We start from the raw sequence: 26,312 nt of genomic DNA on the forward strand, positions 1-26,312 counted from the left end.
TTTACCTCTAAACACTTGAAAGTATATGGGAATTTGTCTTTGTAGCCACATGGTAATCAACTATGTGAATCTACATTGGTATCATATTGAGTGCTGTCTTCTGCTGGTTGGTCTTTTGTAGCTTTTTCTCTTAGGGCAGGATCCAGTCCAGCACTGAGACTGTGCTTAGTCACTTCCCTTTAATGTGGTTTAACCAGAAAGAGGTTAATAGCCTTTGTGTAGACATCAAACAGGTCTAAGTGTATTATAGAATATAGGTTTCAGTAAGGGCCTCTTCGGACAAAGAGAAGACCCATGGCTTGATCAGTATCTGTGTCTGCATGCCAGTCTTATGTGTTCCTGTGGCTCCAGTGTCACAGACCTAAGCTCTGTGAGGGGAACAGAGTAGGCTAAAAGTATGTATCAGGGTATGGACGCCCTGTGGTGCTCAGGCTCACCTTTGGATGGGAGCCCACTGAGCTGGGCCTGTGCAAAGAAAAGCTGCCTACTGGCAGAAAGCGCCGGGACCTGTCTCTGTTCTGAATCCTGTTAGAGGTTTATAGTATTGAAAATGTGTGAATTATAAAATACATTCTGAATGTAAAATCATCTTGTGACATGAAGATTGCCTTTTCCTTTCTATCTATTAGGGTGATTTAAGGACTTTTAAATGAGTATAATATTTGTAGACTACTGTTTTAAACTAAGAGCATCAACATTTTTTCTTTATTTTATTTTATTTTATTTTATTTTATTTTATTTTATTTTATTTTACAATACCATTCAGTTCTACATATCAGCCACGGGTTCCCCTATTCTCCCCCCTCCTACCCCCTCCCCTTACCCCCAGTCTACCCCCCATTCCCACCTCCTCCAGAGCAAATCCTCCCCCGAGGACTGCGATCAACCTGGTAGACTCAGTCCAGGCAGGTCCAATCCCTTCCTCCCAGACTGAGCCAAGTGTCCCTGCATAAGCTCCAGGTTTCAAACAGCCAACTCATGCAATGAGCACAGGACTTGGTCCCACTGCCTAGATGCCTCCCAAACTGATCAAGCCAATCAACTGTCTCACCTATTCAGAGGGCCTGATCCAGCTGGGGGCCCCTCAGCCTTTGGTTCATAGTTCATGTGCTTCCATTCATTTGGCTATTTTTTTTCAATAATTGAGTAAAACTGAAATTTATTATAAGCCACAGTCGTCCTAGGGACCTCCACGCTATATATGTAGCCTCCATGGTTCTATGGGTTGTGGTCTGATTTTTCCTTATTTTACATCTAGAATCCACCTATGAGTGAGTACATACTATGACTGTCTTTCTGGGTTTGGGTTACCTCACTCAGGATGATTTTTTCTAGTTCCATCCATTTGCCTGCAAATTTCATGCTTTCATTGTTTTTCTCTGCTGAGTAGTACTCCATTGTGTATATGTACCACATTTTTTCCATCCATTCTTCTGTTGATGGGCATCTAGGTTGTTTCCAGGTTCTGGCTATTACAAATAGTGCTGCTGTGAACATAGCTGAGCATGTGTCTTTATGGTATGAATCAGCATTCCTTGGGTATATGCCCAAGAGTGGGACGGCTGGGTCTTGAGGTAGTTCGATTCCTAATTTTCTGAGAAACCGCCATACTGATTTCCACAGTGGTTGTACAAGTTTACATTCCCACCAACAGTGGAGTGTTCCCTTTAAAGTAGTCTTTTTTTAAGGGAAGAAATCTTTTTCTTTTTTAACATTTATTATGTATGCAGAGTTCTGCCTGTATGCATGCCTACACGCCAGAAGAGGGCACCAGATCTCCTGATAGATGGTTGTGAGCCACCATGTGGTTGCTGGAAATTGAACTCAGGACCTCTGGAAGAGTAGCCAGTGTTCTTAACCTCTGAGCCATCTCTTCAGCCCCCTGAGCATCAACATTTTATTCCATGATGTAGTCAGATAATTTTAGTTCATGTTTGTCGATTTTAATTTTCCTTTTCTTCACTTTCATGATTGTCATTATTACCACTACTCTTTCTCCTTGCTGAGTGCTAGATCCTGCGGCGGTTAGTATGCAGCAGACATGTCACTCAGTCTTCATTGTACCACGGGGAAACTGAGGCTCGTGGGAGGAGACAGTTAGTTAGTTATCTGACATGACAGAGCTGGGATGTGTCCCAGCTGGGATGTAGCAGGTTCTTCCGACTCCGAAGAGCTTGTCTGTGAGGCCGTGACTTGTGTTTGCATTCTTCTTTAATCAGTATACTTTACGAGAATCTAGAGCTATAGATAAAGGTATGCAAAGACGCCGGGCAGCATTCCTGAAGGTCAGTCTCCTAGCTAGGGACAGGTAAGGACCAAGACATTTTCAAAGACGAGAAAAAATACACTGTGATCAGTGGTGTTAGCGTTCCCAAAGCTTGCTCTTCAGCCCTCTCCACAAAAGTCTGAGCACTCAGTAGTTGGTGAACTGAGGAGGACTTGGCGTGTTATTAATGCTGGACTCTGAACTGCATGAGGATGGGGTACTGCTGTCTCATTTCACAGTGCATACATCCCCAACACTTAGTGTGCTGCCAGATACACTGCTGTGACCCTTCCCCCACACTGAAGAATGTCTTGCTTAATGAATGAAGGAGAAACCAAATTAATCCTCCTTACATCCAGTTTATGAAGTAGAACTGTTACAACACGGAATTATGGGGGTTGGTTTGCTGGGAGTGAGCCCAGGGTCTACCGGGAGACCAACTCATGATGAGTTCCTTCTTCTAAAGCTGAAAAGGCTCATTTCACTCTAGTCACATTTTTTGTTGCTAGAACAAAATTCCCAAGAAAAATCAACGTAAAGGGACCCATGGTTTTAGAGATTTCAGCCCATGATGGTCTTTATCCGTTGCATTTAGGCTTGTGGCAAAGCAGAAGCATTATGATGGGAGGGCATGGGGGAGAAAAGCTGCTTCCTTCCTTCCTGACAATCATGGAGGAGAAGAGAGGGGCAGAACACAGGAGGATATGGAGCGGGGACGAGATAACCCTTCAGAGGCAGGGGCCTGTTTCTTGGAGAGCCGTCCACTCTGAGCAGTCCTCCCGACTCAGCACACGGACTTCGGGGTGTTTTATGTCCAAATCGTAATAGCTTAGAGACTGAGCACCCTTGGGCTGAAGAGTCGGCTCAGTAGTGAAGAGCAGTAGTTGCTCTTGTACGGGACCTGGGTTCAGTTCCCAGCACCCACATGGTGGTGACTTAGCAACCATCCTTACCTCCAATTCCAGGACACCCAATGCCGGCTTCTGAATTCTGTGGGCACTGCACACACATGGTGCACATACATACATGCAGGCAAAACACTCAAATGCATAAAAATGAATAAACCTAGGGGGGAAATTGAAAAGAAACCAAGTACTGGAGCGAAGGAGGTCAAGGCAGCAGGGCCAGGCTGGAGGTCTGACCGCTTCCATGAACTTTCCAGGGTCTCCAGCTTCCCTCCTTCACACATGTGGTGACTTGCTTTGTCTACAGTTACTAATGAGCGTTGCTTTTTTTCACTCGTTCTGAATTTAGAAAAATATTTGCAAGACTAAATTCTTCTTATTTGGAAATTCTCTGCTGCTGCATAGATAAATCTGGCAGGTTCTCTCATTGCCGTCCTACTGCAGATGGAGCCGGGTTTCTTTCAAAGACTGGGATATTCCTTTCCATACAGTCAAATGCGCACGTGTTTCCAGGCTCTTTCCAGTCAGGCTTTGCTGTACTGCAGACTTGAGGAGACCTCAGAGAGGGGCACAAGAAGAGTTGATGGAGGAAGACGTGACATAGTCGAGCATGGCTAGAGGTCAGAGAGGCTTGCGGCTGCTGACGGATAGTTGGCTGAGGAGTGCTTGTAAAGCACACTTGTTTGGACATTCTTGTTTGCAGCTTAAGGAGGAACTTTTAATATGATGGTAAAATTCAGGAGAGGTTTTGCTCCTGAATATATAGTCTTAAATATATGAATGGAAACTTTTATAAGTCATTTTTAGAGGCCCCAGTTTTCATTTCTTTCAGTGAGTAAAATTAATACTGGTTTGTTTACAGGATAGCCCACTTGACCTTACTTGATGCATAATATGTTTTACAAATGTTAAGCGCTTAATCCCTAGGAGCAAGAACCCACGGACTAGAGAAGAAAAGGGGGTTCAGTAATGGTTAATCTGGGCTGTCAACTTGATGGGACTGGGATCAGTTTAAGAGACACATCACTAGATGACTGTGTAAGGATGTTACTTTAAAAAATATTTATTATTATTTTTTTTTTTTTGTGTGTGTGTGTGTGTGTGTGTGTGGTGTGCATGCACACATGTGCAGTGGGTGCTCACAGAAGCCAGAAGAAGGTGGCCCCTCCTCTAGAGCTGCATTTACAGATGATTGAGAGCCATCCAACATGGGTGCTGGGAACCAAACTCAGGTCCACTACACGAACAGTATGTGCTCTTAACTGTGGAGCCGTCTCTCCAGCCCCTGTGAGGGTATTTCTTAGAAGGAGTAACAGAAGGGAGAGACTGCACCCTCCTTCACCTCAGTGCTCAGATTCTCTTTATTTTAATCTCCCAGATTTATCTACTGTATTTTGTGCAGTGTTTTGCCTGCATGTATGTATGTGCATGTTCACCATGGAAGAGACCTTCAGCCTTTGGCCCAGATAGAATGAGGTCTGAGGGGGGAAGGAGGCCTTCCTTCGGCTTCCTGAGTTCAGTCCTTTTGGGTGAGTGTATCTGTCCTGTTCTGCCTCCGCTGTTGCCATCCTCTCTTGACATGGAACCTGTCTTCCCTAACTTACACCATGGACTGAAGAGTTCTGGCTCTCTAGGAACCCTCTAGCTCAGGGGTCCTCAACCTTCCTAACGCAGAGACCCTTTAATACAGTTCCTCATGGTGTGGTGACCCCCAACCATAACATTATTTTTGCTGTTTCTTCATAACTGTAATTTTGCTACTGTTATGAATTGTAACACAACATCTGTATTTTCTGATAGTCTTAGGTGACCATGCTGCTCTAGCCTCAGTTGCCAGACTGGGAATGTATAATAGAATTTTTCTTTGGGCCACCAGCTCAAATAATGACATGGAAACTTCTTATTAATTATAAAAGCTCAGCCTTAGCTTAGGCTTGTCCCATTAGCTCTTATAACTCAAATTAACCTGCTTTTATTAATCTCCATTTTACCATGTGACTTTTTAACCTTTCATTCTGTATGTCCGGCTCCCGCCATGTCTCATTGGCATCTTCCACAAGCCTAGACTCCTCCTCTTCTTCCTTTCTTTTCCTAGAAATCCCAACTATACCTCCTGCCTAACTATTGGCTGTTCAGCTTCTTATTACACCAGTCACAGCAATACACCTTCACAAGTGTACAAATATCCCACAATAGCAATGATTAGGTATCCAGCTTTGGACTGAGGGGCTGCTAGGTTCTTACTGTAGTGTGCAGCCAGCCAGCCAGAGTACACACAGCTATGTTGGACATGACACATTATATGAGCCAACTTGATAAATTCCCTTTGTAATAAATATTTCTATTACATCTATTTTGTTACACTAGAAAATTCTAATTAATACAGGTCCCATCCCTTCATCTCTAAATAGGTTCAGGTTTCAAATGCTTCACTGCACTTCTTGGTTCATTTCTCAACATTGCTGTCTTGGAAGGGGTCCAGGGTAGGTGTTTTGCCTGCATGGAACTCTCTCTCCTCTTGAGCCTTTCTTTCAGAGAGTTCATATTGAATTCAATATTGAATTCAAGTATGGTTTTAGACTTCATAGTAAACAGTGAGGGAAACCTAATCCATCCATCATAGTCTCTATGGAGCACTCTAGCTATCCTCTTGGAAAGCATATCTCTGGTGGAACTTCAGATATTGCAAGAAGAAAAGGCACCTGTGGGTTAGAAGGCGCCTGGACATAGCCAGCCAGCTGGATAGGCCCCAGTAGTCTGTTTTATGAGCTGGTGTCTACTTTTACATAGCATCTCTTCTCACTATGCCCCAGAACCCAGCAAAGGTGGTACAGTGTAGTAGTTATGAGCACAGTTTCTGGACTAGTGGTTCTCAAACTGTGGGTATCGACCCCTTTGGGGGTTGAATGACCCTTTCACAGACCATCCTGCATATCAGATATTTACGTTACAATCCATAACAGTAGCAAAATTACAGTTATAAAGTAGCAATGAAATAATTTTTTGGTTGGGGGTCACCACAACACGAGGGACTGTATTAAAGGGTCAAAGCATCAGAAAGATTGAGAACCACTGCTCTAGACTGCTCTCTTGTGGTATGATCTTGGACCTTTTGTAGATATCCATCTTATCTGTAAAGCAAAGATTAAAAACCATTTCTTCTTATTATAGTTATAAAAAGATATCAAATAAAATAATGCAAGTAAAGTTTTAAACCCAATGTCTGATACATAGTAAGGTTTTTATGTATACTCACGTAAAATAAGCTGGTTTATTCCCTTTAACTGTAGATCTTTAAACTCATTTTCCCAAAAGCTTTACACTTTCCTATTTTCCATAGCAATGGCAGCTGTGGTCTTAACATTTTTTTTAAATGGGTTTGAGTACCATTGCTTAGATATTGAACTAGGAGCTGGCTCATAATGTCCAGCTATGGTGGTTTTATAATGATACTACAGTAAATCATACCAGTTAAATGGTGGGTTCTAAATTAGAAAAGTGTCTTCCATAGTCTGGACAAGGCCTGTGGTAACACTGCTTACCCATCACATGACCACGACAGTTTGCAGTGATATGCTGTGAGCCATGGTGTCAAGGCCTCAGACTTCTCAGAGTAACAGCCTGGAAGAGCCACAGCATGCAGGCCGCGTTGGCCTCTTGCCTGAGCAGAGACTGTGGCGGTGTGATGTAGTTAGGATTTCCGACATGAGTTAGGGTTTCCACTGGCCAGTTAAAAAAAATTGAGTCTCCCCACTTCCAATTTGGTGTGTTAGATCTCTGAAAACATCACACACAGCCTCCTGAATTCTTAAATAATGTTAGATTTAAATACCAATAGGTGTTACTGTGTGCTCTAAAGGTAGAAATGATCGTCATTGCTCTGTTGTCTGAGTTAACGAGTATTAGTAATTTGTATTAGTTTACGACGGTTTGCTTTTGTTTCCAAAACATCTGTATTTTATATAAACTCAAGCTCTGCTCACGTTTTGGTTTTAATGAGCATTGTATATAATGATTTACTGTTTCTTCTAGGTAATTGCATTGAATTTCAATTTTCTCTGTCTTCAATTTTTTTTTTTTTTAAACTTTGCGATGACTACTTTGTTGATTTTTTTTTTTTTTCCCTCCTGGAGTTGGCAAATCAACCAAGCACTCCAGTGCAAGTGCACACACACCCATGAGCAGCCGTTCCCAAATCACCTTCCCAGTGAAACCAGCACTGGGCGAGCCAGGTGGGGGAGGGAAGGGGGAGGAGATAGAAAAGTGTCCATCTGCAGAAGAGGAATTTGGAGAGAAACATTTTCCAGTTGAAAGACTTGTGCTACATCTTAGCGTGTGAAAGACTGACGAATCCTTGGGGAAGACAAACTGGAGAACCCAGTGTTTCTCAAGCCCGCTTTGCTTGTTGTCTGACGGGAGCTGTGAGCATCCTTCTGGGAAAGGCTCTGGGAGAGCTTCACAGTGATGGCTTGCAAAGGAATCGAGTCTGGAATTGCAGTTGGTTATTCTGACAGCCACTGCGGCCATGCTGTGCCGCAGCCCCTTTCTGTGGTTCATTACTGTAGTTCACACCTGAACTGTCACTGAGCTACTTCTGTCACTGTTTGCAATCTGCCTTTTCTGCCTTCTCCTCCCTCTCCCAGGCAGACCCCAGATGCCGTTGATGGTAGCAGACCTCTGTGCTAGCTCTTCCGGATTTGAAGATGCCCTCCCCTGCCCCTTGCCAATCAATCAGTTCTGTCTCCCTTGTTTCACTTACATGTGATCTTTTTAATTGACACATAGTAAGTATGTGTACGTAGGGGCACAGTGTGACATTTCAGGGCATGTCCACACATGATGTGATCAAAGTGACTGTTTCTTCATGACATTTGTCGTTTCTCCGCATTGGAAATGCACCCCTCTCTGCCCCACAGTTTAACCTGGACATCTATTTTTTGGTGTTTCCTGACACAACTATGTATGTTTATTTTGTTGTTTTTCCAATCTGCTTACTTTGAGACAGAATATCTACATGTGATAAAACATTTTATATCATTTTTATGAGGTTTTCTCCATTGATTTTCGTGTTCACTTGAAGTTAAGGTTGGAGGAAAGTCAGCCGTGTGGTCAGAGCACCAGGGAAGCATCAGAATAGTGATCCCAGCTAATCCTATGTTATCTCTGACCTTCATCCTCCTCTCTGACCTTCATCCTCCTACCTCCACCCATGTGGAGCTGTTGACTTTTCACACTGGGCAGTGTTTTGCCATGCTTTAGACAGTGCTTAAGACTTAACTATTCTTCATTCATTCTACAAAAATATGTATGTTTGTATACATACATGCGTACGTATGTGTCTGTGTGCACACACATGGAAAGAACAAAATTTTGTTCTTTTTGTTATTTTGTGGAAACTTGGTCTTTTTCACTCTGCCTTTCCCACGGTGCTAGGAAACAATGGGAAAGCTCGTCTGCTTTGATGGAGGTAAGCGATGATAATGATTCCCGTGCTATCTATTGTTTCAACCCACGGCTGTTTGGAGAGGGGTCAGCATGCTGTGGGCTGTGGAACAAAGCCCGCCACAGCCTCTTTTCTGATATGGGTCTTGAATAATGAATGGTTTTTAGATTTTCAAACAATTGAAAACAAATTGAAGAGTATTTTATGATGCATGAGAAAAATTTATAAAACCTGAAGTATAGTGTTGATGAATAAAATGAAACTCCAGCGCAGTACTCATTATGTATTGTCATACTGTATTATCCTCAACCTCTCAAACACTTCCAGTCTGACTTTTCATAAAGTGAGTTTCCCGACTTTTGTCTTTTTCTTTTTCTCTTTTTTGTAGTCCTGGGTATTGAACCTAGGACCTTGTGCATGCCAGGCAAGCTCTGTACTGGACTAACTACATGCCTGGCCTCTCTCTCTCTGTCTCAGGATAGGGTTTTGTATTAGATTTGGGACAAGGTTTTGTGTACATTTGCCTCTGTAGTGAGGAAGGGATCACGTTCTGTGTTTCCAGAATTCCTTCGTAAAGGAGACTTTTCCTTCCTATGAGAGTGTGGAGTTCTACTATGGCTGCTTTTCTGAACAGTCCTTCCCCTTTGGTTTACTTCCCAGAGTTCTCCTCACACATGCCAGTTCAGTACATTGGTGTGCTGCTTAGGTAAAATTGTATTTCTGTGGTCATCCCCTTTGAGACAAGGTATGGTCTGCTGGTTAGTGCTTGTCACCTGACACAAACTCGAGTCATCTGAGGAACTGCTTCCTTGAGATTGGCTTGTGGCCCGGTCTGTTGAGCGTTTTCTTGATTAAGATTGCTGTTGCAGGGCCCAGTTCACTGGGTGGTTCCACTACTAGGCAGGTGGTTTGGGGTTGTAAAGAAAACTAAGCTAGAGTGGTGGTGGTATGTGTGAGTGGGGTCATATGTGTAGGGTCTAGAGAGGGGGATGATAGAACATGGGGAAATGGGAAACACAGGGTGGGGACTTTAACTAGGGAGGGGAGAAAGGAGGGTAAATAACACTGAAGATTTTCAGAAAACATACTATTTTATGTTTACTTAAAATAATAAGTGTATATGTATATATCTGTTTTATATGTACACATAGTTTTATAAACTATATACATACAGCTTCAATGACATTAAGCCATGTTGGGTGATAATGCTCTCACCAAGAACCATAGACCATGTAATGACCCAATAGGAAACTTCTCTTCCTTTGAGTTGTTAGTCAAGAGACTCTCAAAACAGGATATACTGTTGCGGTTATATATCAGACAGTGCTATGCAGTTTGCCTAGGGAGTAAAGCTTTCACTAGTCCTACCCAGCTGTGATGCCCGTGAACCACTACAATGACCTGCACGACAAGATATCCTCAAAGGTATGATGGTGACACTTATATCTCAGGGCTAACCAACAGCCATCTAATTACATTTAAGGCCTGCTCAGTATGAGGACTTCATGCCTGGTACTCTGAAGCAAGCTAGCTACCCATGGGCAAGGTCATGGACCCCAGAGGAGAACCTACTAGTTACCACTAAATCATTTGTTGTGTGACAGAATAAGTTAGTGGTAAACACATGTCTTTTCACCCTAGATAGGGAACCCACAACAGACCAAAGTACAGAAACTACCAAAGTCCAATGGTGAGCCAGTGAATTTTATTGGGGTTCCTTATAGGAATATGGGTGAGGGGGGGTCCCTTACAGGAGCAGAAATGCCTCAAAGACAGCTGCATCACCAAAGCCCACCCCAGCATGAGTGACAGCTCACAAAGCTGGGGACCTGGAGCCCACGGCACAGCCTGCAGGCAGCACAGCGCTGCACAGCTTGCAGTCAGTTCAGCAGGTTGGAGCGTGTCCTTTACAAGTGACTCAGTTGGTCTAAACCTCTTCCGGGCAGCTCGGCTGGTTTCTGCTGCTTCTAGGAGCTGGTCTCGTAGTCTTCTTTGCATGTTTTTCTCCTCTGAGAGTCTTCTTTGCAGCTCAGCTTCTTTTCATCTGGGGGACACTCAGTGGTTACGGCTTACTCTGGCAGGGAGGGGCCTAGTGAATCCGGTCAATTTCAGGGACTTCCTGACGCTATCTTGAATTATTTATCTTTCTGGTTACAAAGTTTCCCTGAAGGATGGAATGTTTCAACCTGGGGAGAAACAGTTATGAATGATATTATAATTCTCAATTGCATTCTGATACTCAGATAAGTGTAGCTCTCCCCCTTCATCAAAAAAGCTGCTTTTCACAGCAAGCAGTCTTTTACAGAAATCCACAACTGGTCAAGATGAAGAGAACAACTGACCATGGGGTCCCCAACCCCAGTTGATAATCGACAGCACAACCCTTATACCTTAGGCTCTGGAAACAGAATGGGCAGAAGGATTGTGAGAGCCAGTGGACCCGATGTCTGCTGTGAGACAGGAAGCTGTACTAATGAAATCTTAGCGACATAGTCTCCTAAACAGAACCCAAATAATGACACCAGTTGACTTGCCAAAGTGAATGGAGAGATATCACAAGCCCCACCAGAGGAAGAGCTACAGGGAATTATTGGCAGCTAAGAAAGGGAAAAATCAGTCCCCTTCAGGGCCAAGCCCCATGACATATAGATGTATGTACAACACTGAACGGATTCAGCCGGTTGTATTTGTGTGTGTGTGTGTGTGTGTGTGTGTGTGTGTGTGTGTGTGTGTGTGTAGAAAAGCAAGCCATGAATTTGAGAGGGAGGAGTGGACATGGGAGGAATTGGAGGTGGGGAGAGAGGTACAGTACTAGTGTATAAAATTCTCAAAGAAAGAAGAGTGAGCAAGCCACGAAGAACAAGCCAGTGAGCAGTGTTCCTCGTGGTCTTGCTTCAGTCCCTGTCTTGGTGTGTCTGTGCTGGACTGTCACTTAGAAGTGTAAGATGAAATACCCCTTCCTCCTCAGGGTACTTTGGGTCGGTGTTTTATCATAGCCATCGAGAAGCAAGCTAGAATGCATGGTTACCTGTGCAGAATCTCTGAAAAGTGGCTCCAAACTAAGATTTCAGCAAGCATCCAGTTTGGAGTCTGGAACAAACCTTAGCAGACATTTCCCCCTTTACTTAAATCAGACCTTGGTACCTTGTAGACACAGCTTGTCCATTTACTTTCACTCTGAGCCATAGACCCCTCTAAGGTCTAGATTGAATGTTCATAGTGATTGACACAGCTTTTGTATTTTTAATCAATATTATGATCTTTTAAGTACTAATGTGTAAACATGGCACCCTTTTCAATAAACCAAACCGTGGCTTTTTTTTCTTTCTTTCTGTTTTTGGTGGGAGGGGGATTTGAGACAGGGTTTCTCTGTGTATTAGCCCCAGCTGTCCTGAAACTCACTTTGTAGACCAGGCTGGCCTTAAACTCACAGAGATCCACCTGCCACTGTCTTCCAAGTGCTATGATTAAAGGCATGCACTACCATGCCTGGCCTAAATCATGTGTTTTTTAAAATGTAGTTCCTTTTGGGTCCATGTGCTTTATGAACCTCATTACATCCTAGGTACTGCTGTTACTGCTCTTGGATTCTGATACACACACACACACACACACACACACACACACACACACACACACACACACACACTCATACTCATATGTCTACATATATTGATATGTATACATATACATATATCTGTATATCCATGTGAATGCATTGCTCTCATACTTTTTAATACACAAACATAGTTTTGATAAGATATAATTTACATTCATGGAATTTACTTGTTTGAACTCATGTGATTTGACAGGTGGGGTTTTTTGTTTTGTTTTTATAGGTTCACAATTGTGTAACCACCACCGTGGTCCAATTTAAAATATTTCTGTCACCTGGAAAATAAATTCTACATCTATTTGCCCTGACCCACCTGGGATGCCTGGCTTGAGCTCCAGGCAATCACTGAACTCTTTCTTTTTAGATTTGCCTTTCTACATTTTGACTAAATAGAATGTCTTAATTAGGGTTACTATTGTTTTGATGAAACATCATGACCAAAGCAACTTGGGGAGGAAAGCATTTATCTGTCTTACACTTCCACATCACTCTTCATCATCAAAGGAAGTCAGGACAGGAACTCATGCAGGGCAGGAACCTGGAGGCAGGAGCTGATGCAGAGGGATGCTGCTTACTGGCTTGCTCCTCATGACTTGTTCAGCCTGCCTTTTTTATTTTTTATTTTTCAAGACAGGTTTTCTCTGTAGCTTTGGAGTCTGTCCTGGAACTCACTTTTCTTATAGAACCCAGGACCACCAGCCCAGAGATGAACTACCTACAGTGGGCTGAGTCCTCCTCCCTCAGCAATCACTAATTAAGAAAATGACCTACAGGCTTGCTTATAAAGCCAGGTCTTATGGAGGCCTTTTTTTTTTTTTTTTTTTTCATTTGAGGCTCCCTTCTCTCTGAAGACTCTAAGACTCTAGCTTGTGTCAAATTGACATAAAACTGGCCAATACGTAAAATAATGGCTTTTGTATTTGTCTTTTCTCAAGTAACAGTTTTTGAGGGTCAGCCGTGTTATAATTCTTCGTTCCCTTTTGTTTGTGAGTAGTAATCCAACCTGTATATGTGGCATAGTTTACCTATTAATAGTGGCCAGACATTTGGGGTTCCTCTTTCTGGCACTAATATGCCACTGTGAACATAAGTGTGTATCTCATCCTGTGAATGATATGTTTTCAGTCCTAGGAGTGTGATTGCCGGGTCATATTGTAAATCTAATTTAGCAACTAAGGAGCTGCGGAACTGTTTTCCCAGAGTGGCTGTAGAATTTCGAATGTCCGTGAGCAGTGTGTGAGGGTTTAATTACTCTGCAATCTCATTTTCACTGTCCTTCTGGTGTGTGTGTGTGTGTGTGTGTGTGTGTGTGTGTGTGTGTGTTGCTGTCTCCATGTGATCTTGATTTGTATTTCTCTAAGGACTAATGATGTTAAACATCTTTTCATGTGCTTCTTATCCATTTGTCTCTGTTCTCTGACAAAATGCTTGTTCACGTATTTGCCTGTGACTGGAGGTAAGGCACACTTCCGATGGCTTTTCTTTGCCATCTGTGCTTTTCTTGGCATATATAAGCAGTTTTCTAGCTGGCCATGGTGATCGCTGCTGGTAATCCCAGCAGTTGGGATGCTGAGACAAGAGGATCAAGAGTATGAAGCCATTCTGGGCTGCATAATAGCAAGACCTTGTCATAAATAAATAAATAGTCTTCTCTGAACCAAATGCACTGCTGTAATTTAATCTAGTAATTATGTAATTTTAGCTACTGTAGCTGAGTGTGTGGTTCATTCTGAGGAAAAGCTTCAAATGAATCCTTTTGCATGTGGTCACTCACTGAGTCTCATCTAAGCATCATTGCTGAAAAGAATGCCCTATGCTAAATTGCTTCTATTTTATCAGAAAACCATATTATTAAAAATATGTCATATTGCATATATAATATATTTTTAAAAAATTACTGTCAAGCTCTATTCTGTTAACTTTACTGCCGAGGTCTGTCTCCAGACCCTTTCTAAACACCTCTTTGCTCATCATTTGTTAAAATAGTGTAGATAGGTAATAGAAAATGCAGAGGGAAACATGGACACTCTTCTCTGTGAAGTCAGTGACTCAGCAGCATTTATACAGATCCACTCTGGATGCCATGATGGGTTCTGGGAGCAAACACCAGGCCTCTGTATCATGGAAGAGGATTGATAGGTTGTGCATATGTTTCTTGAGTTTCTCTTCTTTTGTGTCAGCTGAGCAGGCACCCAAGGTTCACAGCTGAGAGCACAGCCAAGGTTAATTGCAAAGTGCCAGTGACTGATGTTTTATTTATTCAACTAGCATTCTTTGTGTTTCTGAAAGATCTTATGTCAGGAATTAGGATCGTGTTCTTTTAAGGTGTTCGCATTAATGTGTAGTGTGAACATAAAACTGTTCTAAAGGAGAATGATGATAAACATCCAGAACCAAGGAGTATGATAGCACAGAACTTGAATGAAGACACAATTTGGAGAGCCAGAGGAGAAGTGGGAACAGAATGCATGGTGAAGAAAGGAATGCCTGAGTCTACTCATAGGAGAGCGGCAGCTTAGCTATTCAGCAAGGCCGTTTCTCTTCTCTAATGGTCCTAGCCTTCAGGATTGGAAATGAAGTTCTACTATCCAGATGGGGCTAAGGGTCTTAGAGTGTGCCCATGGTCACGTTGCATGGTTCACTTGTGGAAGTGTGGCCTCTGATTTGCTAAGTGTTACTTAGTTCAAGTCCACCCTTGGGGACACTTGCTCCTGTGAAAATCGGGGGTGGGAGGGCACACTCAACAAGGGCAGGGGAAGAATTAAGATTGAAACCTCATTATAGGACCAAAGGCATATCCTTTCTGACTCAGCTCTGCACAACTGGAAGACTTAGTTGGCAAGCACTTGTGACCTATGGGTTCTGTTGAGCCCACTGGAGTCTGGAAAGCTGTTATAGCTGGGATGTCACCTGTGAAGAGGTCAAAGATGTTCACGACATCTTTGAAAGTTTTGATTCTGCTACAGAAAGGATATGTCTGCCATGGAGACTAATTCATTTAATAAGATCGTGCTTTCACACAAGCACACACATCCACATCCACTATTTTGAAAAAGGAATTTTTTAAAAAAACATACATTTACATATAATTCCAAACATCAGTTCCTCAGATACGGCTTTAGAAAATACAAATCATGGAACTGAGTTTCTGGGTTGCTGGCTTTATTGTGGAAAGAAAATTGACAGCCAGAAGAGGTCACTGAAACAGTGGAGCTGGGTGTGGCAGAAGCCACGGGATCTTGTTATCTGGACATTCCTTAAAAATAGTTCTCATGTCCATCTCCCTGCACCAGCTGTCCTGATCGTAGTCCTGGGTGCTTAATAGGTTTAATAGAAGATGTATCCAATTGTTCCTAGCTGCTTCTTTGTAAGGACCGGAGGAATGGGCATAAGTTCAGTTCAAATATAAACACCAGGAAGCGTCAATGCTAAGAAGGCCTGGAGGTCATCAGTGATGGTGCTCAGGGGGCTCTAGTCTTTCTATGCTTTAGACTTGAAAAGGGAAAGAAAGAGAGAGATGAAGTCACCTCTTGGGGAAGTGTCCCCTGCAGTGGCTAGAGATGCCATTCTACGGCCCTGTCTACCCAGCGTCTGCCTTTTCTGTGAGGGCAAGCTTCCTCCTGAACCTGGAGTCACTACGCAGCCATCCCAGCTAGTGGCTCCGTGTGCAGGAAGACCAACAGAGCATCCCCATTCCACATCATCTAGGCTGTACATGAAGCTCATGTCTACGGGCTCAGGAAAAGTTGGGTTTGTTGTGGGGTGCCTTGAAAGTATAGCTTACCCTACACCATAAACAACTGTGCTATAGTAGATCAACTTTTTTCATTTTTAAAATTAGCACACAAGATATTTGATATCATTGTGGCATTTTTAATGAAATTGTGTTTTTATGGATTTTCTCCTTCTCTCTTATATAACCCCCAGTCTCTTTTCCTCTTTCATGTCATGTATCCCTTTGCCTATTCTTCCTTAGCACCTATTTTTACCTTCTTTTGGTCTTTTTTAGTGTTTTAGGCCTTACCCACATTTATACACACACACCTTCTACAGGCTATGATCCACATATGAGAAAGAACATGGGGTTTTTGTCTTTCTGAATTTCGGTTACATCACTTAATATTTTTCCCATCGACCCATTTTCCTGCAAATTCTATTATTATTTCTGGTTAAATAAAATGTACATGCACCACATGTTCCTTATTCACTCATCTGATGATGGACACCTAGGTGAATTCCATTCCCCTGTTACTGTTGTTAGAAGAGCAATGAATATTGATGTGCAAGTATCTCTGTGGTAGGATGTGGAGTCCCGTGGGCAAATGCCCTGGAGTGGTGTGGCTGGGTCATATGGTTGCTCTATTGTTCATCTTTTGAGGCGCCTCTGTGCTGATTTCCATCATGGCTGCCCTGGAGTCCTGTGGGCAAATGCCCCGGAGTGGTGTGGCTGGGTCATATGGTTGCTCTATTGTTCATCTTTTGAGGCGTCTCTGTGCTGATTTCCATCATGGCTGCCCTGGTGTGTGCTCCTACTGCAGTGTATGAGGCTTCCTCTTCACTTAGATCTGCCATTCTTCAGGTCAGGACTTAAGTAGTATGAGCGATGCAGCGGAAACCAGAAGTCGTGAAACAGGTACTGTAAAGGATTTGCCGATAAACTTGCCTAGAAGATATTGTTATCCACAGTAGAATTTAGCTCAAGGAACACTGCCTACATATGACTGGAAGGTAATTGGGCTCATGACCAGGCTTATTAGAAACTGTAGGAAAGAAACTCCTGTACCCTAAGTTTAGAGTGGCTGAGAAAGTTTCTGTTTATTCATGAAGATTGACCTCCAGTTAGGCTCAGTTCCCGTAACAAAAGGAGACAGTCCTCACCTACAACGAGCCATTAGGACTATTCCCAAAGGACCAGCCTCTAGGGGCAGCTCAAGGTCACACAGACATTGAGTCCTGCCTGGTCTGTCATTTAGTCCCCTGTGCTCTTACAAGGAAAATCATTAATTCTGCCACGTACAAGATGAACCGAGGTAACAACTGTTCAAAAAGAGCAACACATAAGAAATCATTCTGGCAGTATCTAGACTCTGTAAATCCCGTTTGCCCAAGTGGCCAGACTTGCAGACTCCCGTCTGTGTTTAAATTGTTCAAAGTGTGAACTGGGCCTGAGCCCTGAGAGAGACATAAGAATGGCAGTGTATGTGGAATGCCTAAGCCTAAGGTGTATGTAAGTTATTGAAATCTTTTATTCTGCCCAACTCCTCTTTGGGCATTAGCCAGAGCTGGGCGTGAGCTATAGTAAAGAGATTATTAGCCTTTATTAATCTCCAAGTGTGCGATATGTGATAAGATTTCTCCCTTGGATGTCGTATAACACCAGAAAGATTGTTACATGGGATAAGGATCCACTTCACTGTTGAATTCCTGTGTGGCAGGTAGACATCCACATCCTGTAGCTCCTTTGACAAAGCTCCTAGAGGTGACTCGGCTAAGCAGTATTCAGACAGTTACCAAACAGCTCTGTGACGGGCACTGCTGCTTATTTAGAATCCTTACTGTTTGCTTCTCTGTGATCCTCTCCTGTGCCGCGATCACAAAATTGGTTTATATCTGTTTTGTTTGTGGAGTAGCGTATTAGGAACATAAAGTGATTATGACCCGTGTTTTTCAAGCTCTTTCTTTTTAGGGCCCACTCGGCAGCTGCCGGGAATCTTCGGACTGGGTTCCTTTATTCTGGAATCCCGTCGTGCCCTGCGCTGCTGGGTTTTCTCCTCTGCATTGCCCTACCTTGGTGCCAGCCAGATTTCCTTGACTCTCTGATAAGTAGTTGTGAAGGGCAAAGGCAGGCTGGTAAAGTGACCTTGTATGGAGAGGCAAAGCTGCCCATTTCACCAGAGAAGAACCGAGTGGACTTGCCTAAGCTCACCTCTAATTTCTAGTAATTAATTTGGACCCGATTCATACAGTTGATGTATTATTACTACCGAGTAATATGGGAATTTATTGAAGAGATTTATGTTTTATTAACCAGTTTCAAATTTTGGTTGTGAGTATATTTTAAGTAAAAGCAATTTAAATTCTTTGGCTTTTACGTGATTTTTACTGTAAAACTTGATGATCCTGTTTCAGAAAAAATTTTAGAACTGAATTGTATTGTAAAATAAAATAAAATTTAAAAAAATTTCAGTAAGAGCGAATATCTGAAACTGCAGGGGGATCTGTTTGAAAAGTTGGTGTTCAATGACAGGGCTGTGACACTGCCGTGATTCTCCCCTCCCCCTCCCCCTCCTCTTCCTCATCTGGGAAATTTCTCACAGTGGGGCTCAGGCTGCTCTTGCTCTGTAGGCATGTGCCACCCCGAGTACCTTCTAGTGTCGTTTTCTAGGACACAGATGGAGCACGTTAGCTCTTCTTACAGCGTTCTCCTAGGTTGTCCTCATTTGTCATGTTCCTGTGCCCACAGGATTTCTTCTATAGCAAAATCCCATTTCACTGAGTAGCTTAGTGTTTCTTTATTAAGAGTGTGAAGTGATCATGGCTCCCCTTTCTTCAGCCTTTTCTTTTTAGGGTCCATATGGTAAGAACTTGGGAGGAATGTGAAAGACGTTACAGAACATGCCAGTAATTGATTCCTTATGGATCCCTTAAGTGGTCATCTAAAACTGAGCTTGACACAGTAGCGCTCACCATGGTGATTGGACAGAAGCACTTGACAGAAACATCTGTAGGGGGACTGAGCTAGGAAGATACCTGAAGAAACAGTTACAAGCTGAGAACCTAGCCTCCTGCCCAATATGGCGGGGCGTCAGTCTTCAGCACAGAATGCTGGACTATCTTTCCTAAAATGTCCTCTACTTCTTTTCTGTGAGGATGTCATAATCATGTTGATTGACGATTACCCCGCACCCCTCTTCCCACCCCCTCCCTGTCTTTGTGAAGCAGTGCTCGTGTGTTTCACACTGAAGTGTGCAGCACATTCACAACATACTCGTAATATGTGTCCACTCCAGAGAAGGCGGACAGGGACCAGGAAAGATGCTAGCCTGCAGAGCATGTTGGTTTCTGAATTGATTTTTCTCTTTCAGTTAAAATTTCTCATCACCAAGGTCCACATAGCTATGTAAAAGATATATAGACCTAGGGGAAAACTCATGCAAAGTCGATTTTTGTCAGCTTTCCTATATATGAAAAGAAAAAGCTAGAGGAAAAGGAAGAACTACCCAATCCAAACAAAAACCAAAGTCAAAACTTTACATAATTACAGAAAAAAATCCCATCCTGGTTCAGAAGAGTTACTTGATTAAAAGAAAAAAAGAGAAATATCTTATTTTAAGTTTTCTAAGACTACAGTTAAATTATTGAGAGATATTCCTGACATGTACATGATTACTGTAAACACTGACTAAAATTCCCTGAATCTTAGCGTTTGTCAATGCTGTTAATGCTTTTAACTACCACAGTTCCACCTGGTGGTGAGAAGGGAGAAGACTTCTGTTTGTTTAGTTGATACTGCTCTTGAAAGTTGGAAAAAGGAACCTTTCCCCTCAAAGAACTACTTGAGTTCACTATGATGTAACTATGCTGTTCCCATTGTCTCGTTGCCGGCATTAATTTGCATGACATCAAATGGATATTTCCTCAAAATACCTAAATATACCAACTTAGAATTCATAATAACAGGGAAAATCGGGGGGTTGATTTTATTCTTTCACAATTCTTAAAGAAATAACACTAAAATTTGTAATTCACCGAACAACTCAGACAGCTTCCTGAGAATATTTTTAAGCCCTCCTGTGTATTTTAAAAGGATCCATAATTCATAGAGCAATATTAATATTTAAAATTCTTTTGGAAAAGGGTTTTAAAGGAGCTGGCCTGGGAGGACTGGTTGGCCCATTTTTCATGCATTTGTGCAAGCTAAAAAAGGAATCAAAGCATTTTAATTGATAGTTTTCACTAAAGCCAACCGGCCCCTCCTTTTCACTAGTTAGTACAAGGCAGCGAAGAGTTCTCGGGACAAGCCTTCTTTTATCGTTAATGCCCTTTGAAAGATGGCCGATTGTGTTTGAGGATCCTGTGTCCTTTAAGGGAAGACTGGGCCCTTTATCTGGTGATCATCGCTTCTGGGCTGTGTGCGCTGTATCCAGGGCTCACTGACTCAATGTCCTTTCTGGTTTGCTGTTTCCCAAGAGCCCTTGTCAGGGCTGAACGATCTGGCCTTTGGCTTTTGTGATCTGACTTCACTGAAAATGATGACAGTTTACAGGATACTTATGAGAAATGGTGTAGGGAAGAATAACTCTCAGTGGGTCTTAGTTGGAACCAACCATTGTAATGAAAGATTAGGAAGAAATAAAATTATTGACATTTCATATATGTATGGGGTGGGGAGTGAGGGAGCTTGGATTCCAGCTTGTCGAGCATATTCAGCAGAGAAGGGTCGATTTTTAAAGTGACAAGACAGACATAAATCCCCGGGTCTCAAGGGTGGCACCTCAGGAACAGCACATAAGTGACAGGCGGAGGCTAGTTATTAAAGCGTGTTCTTGTAGCGACTTGTGTTTACCATCCTCAGTAAGGTGCAAGAGTCTTCAGTGGCCGGTGCTCTTCTCTCTGGTTGAATATGGAGATGCTTTCTGTCTTATAACTCTGTGACCTGCTTTTAAGTTTCAAATAAGGGAGGCTGAGATTGTTCATGATTCTGCTGCGCCCTAATTGTCCTCAGCTCAGTGTCCCTTACATGTATGGACCAGGCTTTCTGGCTCCCTAATTTGCTTAATGGCCTTCAGAGCTTCTTAATGTGTCAAGTATGAAGCTGCCGGGTCTCCTGGTCCCCTTCCTGCCTTAACTTCCACCTCACATTTCTCTGAGTGGGCAGCTGCCTCCTTTTCCTCGGTACCTACTACACGGTTTTGAACGTCTTTGCCCTGTTCTTCCCCTCTCTCTTCTGGACCTGACACACTCTATCTTCTTTGCTAAGAGGTCTTAGAGCCGGGACAGGATGGGGCTCCATGTAGTGTGAGTCTCTACATTTGAGCTGCAGTTTCTTTACTGTGTCGTCTCAGACTGTAGACTCCAGGAGACAGCCCTCTCTTGGGTGCTTCTCTCCATCTTCAGGGTGTCTTAGCCAGTGGTGAATGTCCAGTGCATACCTAGTGAGCCGAACTGCAGCCGCACATGTGCTATGATGGTTCATCTTGACGACCTGGTGATTGGATTGAGATATACCTACCGTATTAGTCTGTGTGTATCTGTAAGGGCAATTCCAGAGACAAAAGAGGGAAGACCAGCTCTGATTGTGGGCAACCCATTCCAAAAGGCTGGAGCCCATCCATGGCCTCCCAACCTTCATAGGTGCTCTCCCTCTGCTGCCTGGCTCTCATGATGTCATGTGCTTAGCTTTGCCACACCCTCCCTGCTGTGATGAACTATAGCCTCGAGACCATAAGTAACAGTAAATATTAGCTCCCCCTCCCCTTTTTTAAAAAAGATTTATTTATTAAGTATGCAGTGTTCTGCCTGCACGCCAGAAGAGGCCACCAGATCTCATTACAGATGGTTGTGGGCCACCATGTGATTGCTGGGAATTGAACTCAGGACCTCTGGAAGAGCAGCCAGTGTTCTTAACCTCTGAGCCATGTCTCCATCCCAAATCTTAGCTCCTTTCACCGCTTCTCTTGTGTGTTTCTCCTAGCCACAAAAGTGTTTGAATCACAAGTATGAGATTCAAAATTCTTGTGGAGTTTTTTGTTAACAAGAACTAATACGATGCCAAACTTCTGAGAAAGCCCGTTTTGAATAGAGAAGAAGCAGGTATATGAAGAGCCTTCTCTCCAGAGTTGGGCTTGAGTTTTAATTTATGTAGAAGTTGAACAACTTGGAGCTCTTGAGTACTGGCCTTGTGGTTTTTCCATTTGTGCCTTTTTATTGGCGAATCCCTGTGTGGCTAACACAGGTCTGGCATGTTTACCTCTGTTCATTCCTAGGTCACCTCCAGCCCCTTGAGTTTTTCTCCCTTTTACTGTTTTCTTGTCTACTTATCTATCTCCTTCCTTAGGTTAGTCTTTTTAGAACGAGATTAGCGTGACTGACCCCTGTGGGTAAGTAATAGATTCCAAGCAGTACACACATTTTAGAAAGACTGGAAGCCGGGTGAGCATGGTCGCACACGCCTTTAATCCCAGTGCTTGGGAGGCAGAGGCAGGAAGATCTCAAGTTCAAGGCTAGCTTGGTCTACAGAGTGAGTTCTAGCACAGCCAGGAGTACACAATGAAACCCTGTCTCAAAAACCAACAACAATAACAAAAAAAAAAAAAAAAAGAAAAGAAAAGAAAGAAAAAGAAAAAGAAAGAAAGAAAAGAGAGAGAGAGAGCCCTGGGAAATTCTGGGAAGATGGCGTGGAATGCAGAGAAGGTGCTTCCCTTAGTTATGTAACTCGGGTTGGATGACTTGCCCTCAGGCCTCTCAATGCTCTTATGTTGCTCATCATTTCCTTGACTCTTACTTATTCAGACAGATTTTTGCCTCATAGGGAAAACTATTCAAAGAAAGGAGAAACTCCATTTAATTTTAAGTGGAAAGCAGAAGAGTATTGGCAGTTACAGCAGCTGTCTGTGAAGTTACCAGGCCAAATGTCTATGACTCAGGTTTTGGACGAAATAAAAGAGTCAAGCCTTCTGTTTAGTCTTAACTGTTTAGTTCTCTCCTTATCTTAAAGTGGCCCAGATAGCTTTGGCAATGGGGTCAGAGTGAGAAGCAAAATTAAAATGCATGTTCTAAATTTTTCTTTTCCTTCAGACTTAGTTTCTTCTTTTCCTAATTTGGTTTTATGTGATACAACGTTTTCCTTTTGAAGTATGTTCAATTTTTTTATTGTAGCATAAATACAATAATAAGATATTTAATTCTGAGAAGTTTTCTGGTGAGGAGGGCTTGGTGCAGTCTATTAGCAAGGCAAGTTGTGAAATTGCCTTTCTATGAGAGAAGTGTCAAAATCACACCCTGGCTTAAACTGTCCTGGAGGAGAAGGACAGGAAATGGAATGTAGGAGGACCCAAGTTTGGCAGGATTCAGGACCCTCTGCATTGTGTTACTGCCCTTGGGAGTTCTGTCCCGAGGATATGCGTGTTTACCACTGTCCTGTGGGCGGAGGATGTCAGATTTGCACAACAAGTTCATTTATTTTGAGAGTTGAAGCAACTGGCTGAGCATCAGTAGTTATATGATGTTACTGTGTAACTCTGCTCTCTGCATGGCCCCGGTCAGGCTCTTTATAGTGAGGCTGCTTCCTGGCTACACCGGAGATACAGTGAAAATGCCCAGGTTTAGATGCACAGTGGCCAGGCCGAGCACCAAGTAGGCCTTACAAGTCCAAGTCTACGTTGGAAGGAGACTGAGAACCTTTATAGGGCTCTAATGTGCAAATAGAAAATAATATACTGCTTTCATTTCATTAAGAGATGTGCCTGTGTATGTCATGTATGTTCCCACAAAAGTCCTTGATGTGTGTGTGTGTGTGGCATATAGGGTGATGCGTGTACATCATGTATGTGCCATGTATGTTCCTGAAAAGGCCCTTGAATAAGGGTTCATTTCTGAATTATAATTAAGACCCTGAGGGAATTGTCAAAGATATCTTGAGGTCAGTATGTTAACAGAACAGTAACACTTTTATAACTGCTTTGGATAATTACAGATTTTTTTTTAATTTTATTTATTTTATTTTACAATACCATTCAGTTCTACATATCAGCCATGGGTTCCCCTATTCTCCCCCTCCCACTCCCTCCCCTTACCCCCAGCCCACCCCCCATTCCCACCTCCTCCAGGACAAGTCCTCCCCCGAGGACTGCGATCAACCTGGTAGACTCAGTCCAGGCAGGTCCAGTCTCCTCCTCCCAGACTGAGCCAAGTGTCCCTGCATAAGCTCCAGGTTTCAAACAGCCAACTCATGCAATGAGCACAGGACTTGGTCCCACTGCTTAGTTGCCTCCCAAACTGATCAAGCCAATCAACTGTCTCACCTATTCAGAGGGCCTGATCCAGCTGGGGGCCCCTCAGCCTTTGGTTAATTACAGATTTTATAAATAAATATTACCTAAAATTATCTTCAAGTCACATTTTTCTGTACAGGAAAAGATATTTTAATACTTCCTTTTATGTGGTGTGATCTGCAATACCAGTGCTATTCCATGGGAATTAGGAGATCAAACTATAGCTCCAGTTTGTAAAGATGGAGAGTCGGCCAGGGTGTTCCTGGATCCTTTGCCACCTCCTTTAGTTCTAAAGTCACAGGCTCCGGGCAGGTTGGAGAATAGAGGAAACCATTACAGGCTGAATGCCAAGTTCATCCTCGAGTTATTTAGATTCTCTGCCACAAAATTTACGCTGTGAAAACAATTTGCATAGAGGCCCCCTAACCTATGATTTATTTATTTATTTATTTATTTATTTATTTATTTATTTATTTAGTTAGTTAGTTAGTTAGTTAGTTAGTTAGTTATTTAAAGTAGAGGCTGAGAGAAGGCTGTAGACACAGCATACAGAGTTCTGTATACGGTCCTCCAGCTTATGGTTTTTACACAGTGCCCCTTGACTGGTTACGTGTTGGGTCCGCGGTTCTCAACCTGCAGGGTCACAGATCAGATATCCTGTGTGTCACATATTTACATTACAGCTCATAACAGTAGCAAAATTACAGTTATGAAGTAGGAAGGAAAATAATTTTATGGCCAAGGGTCAATCACAACATGAGGAAGTATATTAAAGGGTTGCAGCCTTAGGAAGGGTGAGAACCACTGTGTTTGTATGAAGAGCAAGTGGAGGTAAAAACACAAGTCTGTTAAGGCAGTACCAGAGTGTCAGGGATCATGAATAAAGTTAGGATATGATTTTCATTTAAAACTGGTAAGCCCATATAGTAAGTAGTTCATGATGATATTTAGTCTGAGGTGTTGAAAAGTTAGTAGTTCTGGTCATCTTTATGAATTGTTACTCTATTAGGTTTTTTTTTTTTTTTTAGGTTTTACATTTAAATTAAATTTTCATTTAAATTAAGTAATGAGGGAATAAAAATGAAAAATAGGTGCACAGGTGAACACCACGTGAAGCATGGTTCTGTGAATGGCCCTGCTTGGTTAGGAATGGGAAGGTTGGTTCCGAGCTCCAGGACTAAAGTGCTGTTTTCCTCTGTAGGTTCGGAAACATGTGAATGATCTCTACGAAGACTTGAGGGACGGGCACAATTTGATCTCCCTTCTGGAGGTCCTTTCTGGAGACACCTTGGTAAGTTAGAGGCTTCCTAATTTATTTTGCTGAGCCTGCAATTCTGTAGACACATGACCAGGGTGTTGGCAGCATAGATGTTAGGTTTTTGTAGCATTTTTTTTCTTCTTCAAATTATGAACTTCAGCCAGAAGGAAAGAGGTCTGGCCAGAGGCTGCAGCATCCCATCTTCACGTGATGTGAATGTGGACCTGGAGATGTCTTTGCTTTTGTGATAGGTTCGATAATTAACATACTATTGGTCTTTGTGCTTCTTCTTTTTCTTTTAAATACCTTTGGGTTTTGTTTTTTTTTTTTAATTTTTTATTTTTGCTTTAAAAGAAGTCAGATGCACAATACAAGCACACCTGGAAAGCCTCGTACATAGCAAGGAGCCCGACTTCACGTTCTGAGAAGGGGCTAACCCAGGTGTCATCTCCCTCCTGTGTGACCGTTACTCCCTTTCTCGGTTATCCGTTCTCCCTCATTCCGTTCTGCTCATGCTCTTCTTTTCATTCCCGGTCTGTCTGTCTCCCCGCTGTCCTGTCTTCTGTCTGTTATATTCACTAGCCAAGGGAGCGAGACTTTTTGAAGACCTTACGGTTGGTGAGTGCAACAGCAGCATGCGAGTGTGCGCAGCATGAGGAGGTGGAGGATGAGGACAAGGGGGTAGGTGTCCCCGTAACTCACTAACCCGCCAGGGACCCAACCCTAGAGCAGGGCGGGCGTGTGTGAAGAAACTGGACAAAGGGAATATTTTGTCCTCTTTAAAGTTATCTTCAGAGCTGAAATGACTGACTTATTTAGATGTTAGGGTTT

General features: G+C 42.8%; 1 protein-coding gene across 33 annotated transcripts in view; it reads left to right on the forward strand.

Moving 5' to 3' along the window:
* The window catches only part of Dst (dystonin), a 434,856-nt gene that overhangs the window by 199,767 nt on the left and 208,777 nt on the right, over nt 1–26,312 (forward strand). For 21 of the 33 annotated variants that reach the window (XM_076558452.1, XM_076558433.1, XM_076558438.1 and 18 more), the window contains 2 exons: nt 25,425–25,514; nt 26,064–26,099. In XM_076558452.1, the coding sequence (XP_076414567.1) occupies nt 25,425–25,514; nt 26,064–26,099 (126 nt within the window). The remainder of the gene's footprint in view (nt 1–25,424; nt 25,515–26,063; nt 26,100–26,312) is intronic. The other 12 variants (XM_076558420.1, XM_076558454.1, XM_076558456.1 and 9 more) reach the window with 1 other exon arrangement.

The sequence above is a fragment of the Peromyscus maniculatus genome, chromosome 21 (assembly GCF_049852395.1).
Source record: "Peromyscus maniculatus bairdii isolate BWxNUB_F1_BW_parent chromosome 21, HU_Pman_BW_mat_3.1, whole genome shotgun sequence".
In the NCBI taxonomy this organism is placed as follows: domain Eukaryota; kingdom Metazoa; phylum Chordata; class Mammalia; order Rodentia; family Cricetidae; genus Peromyscus; species Peromyscus maniculatus.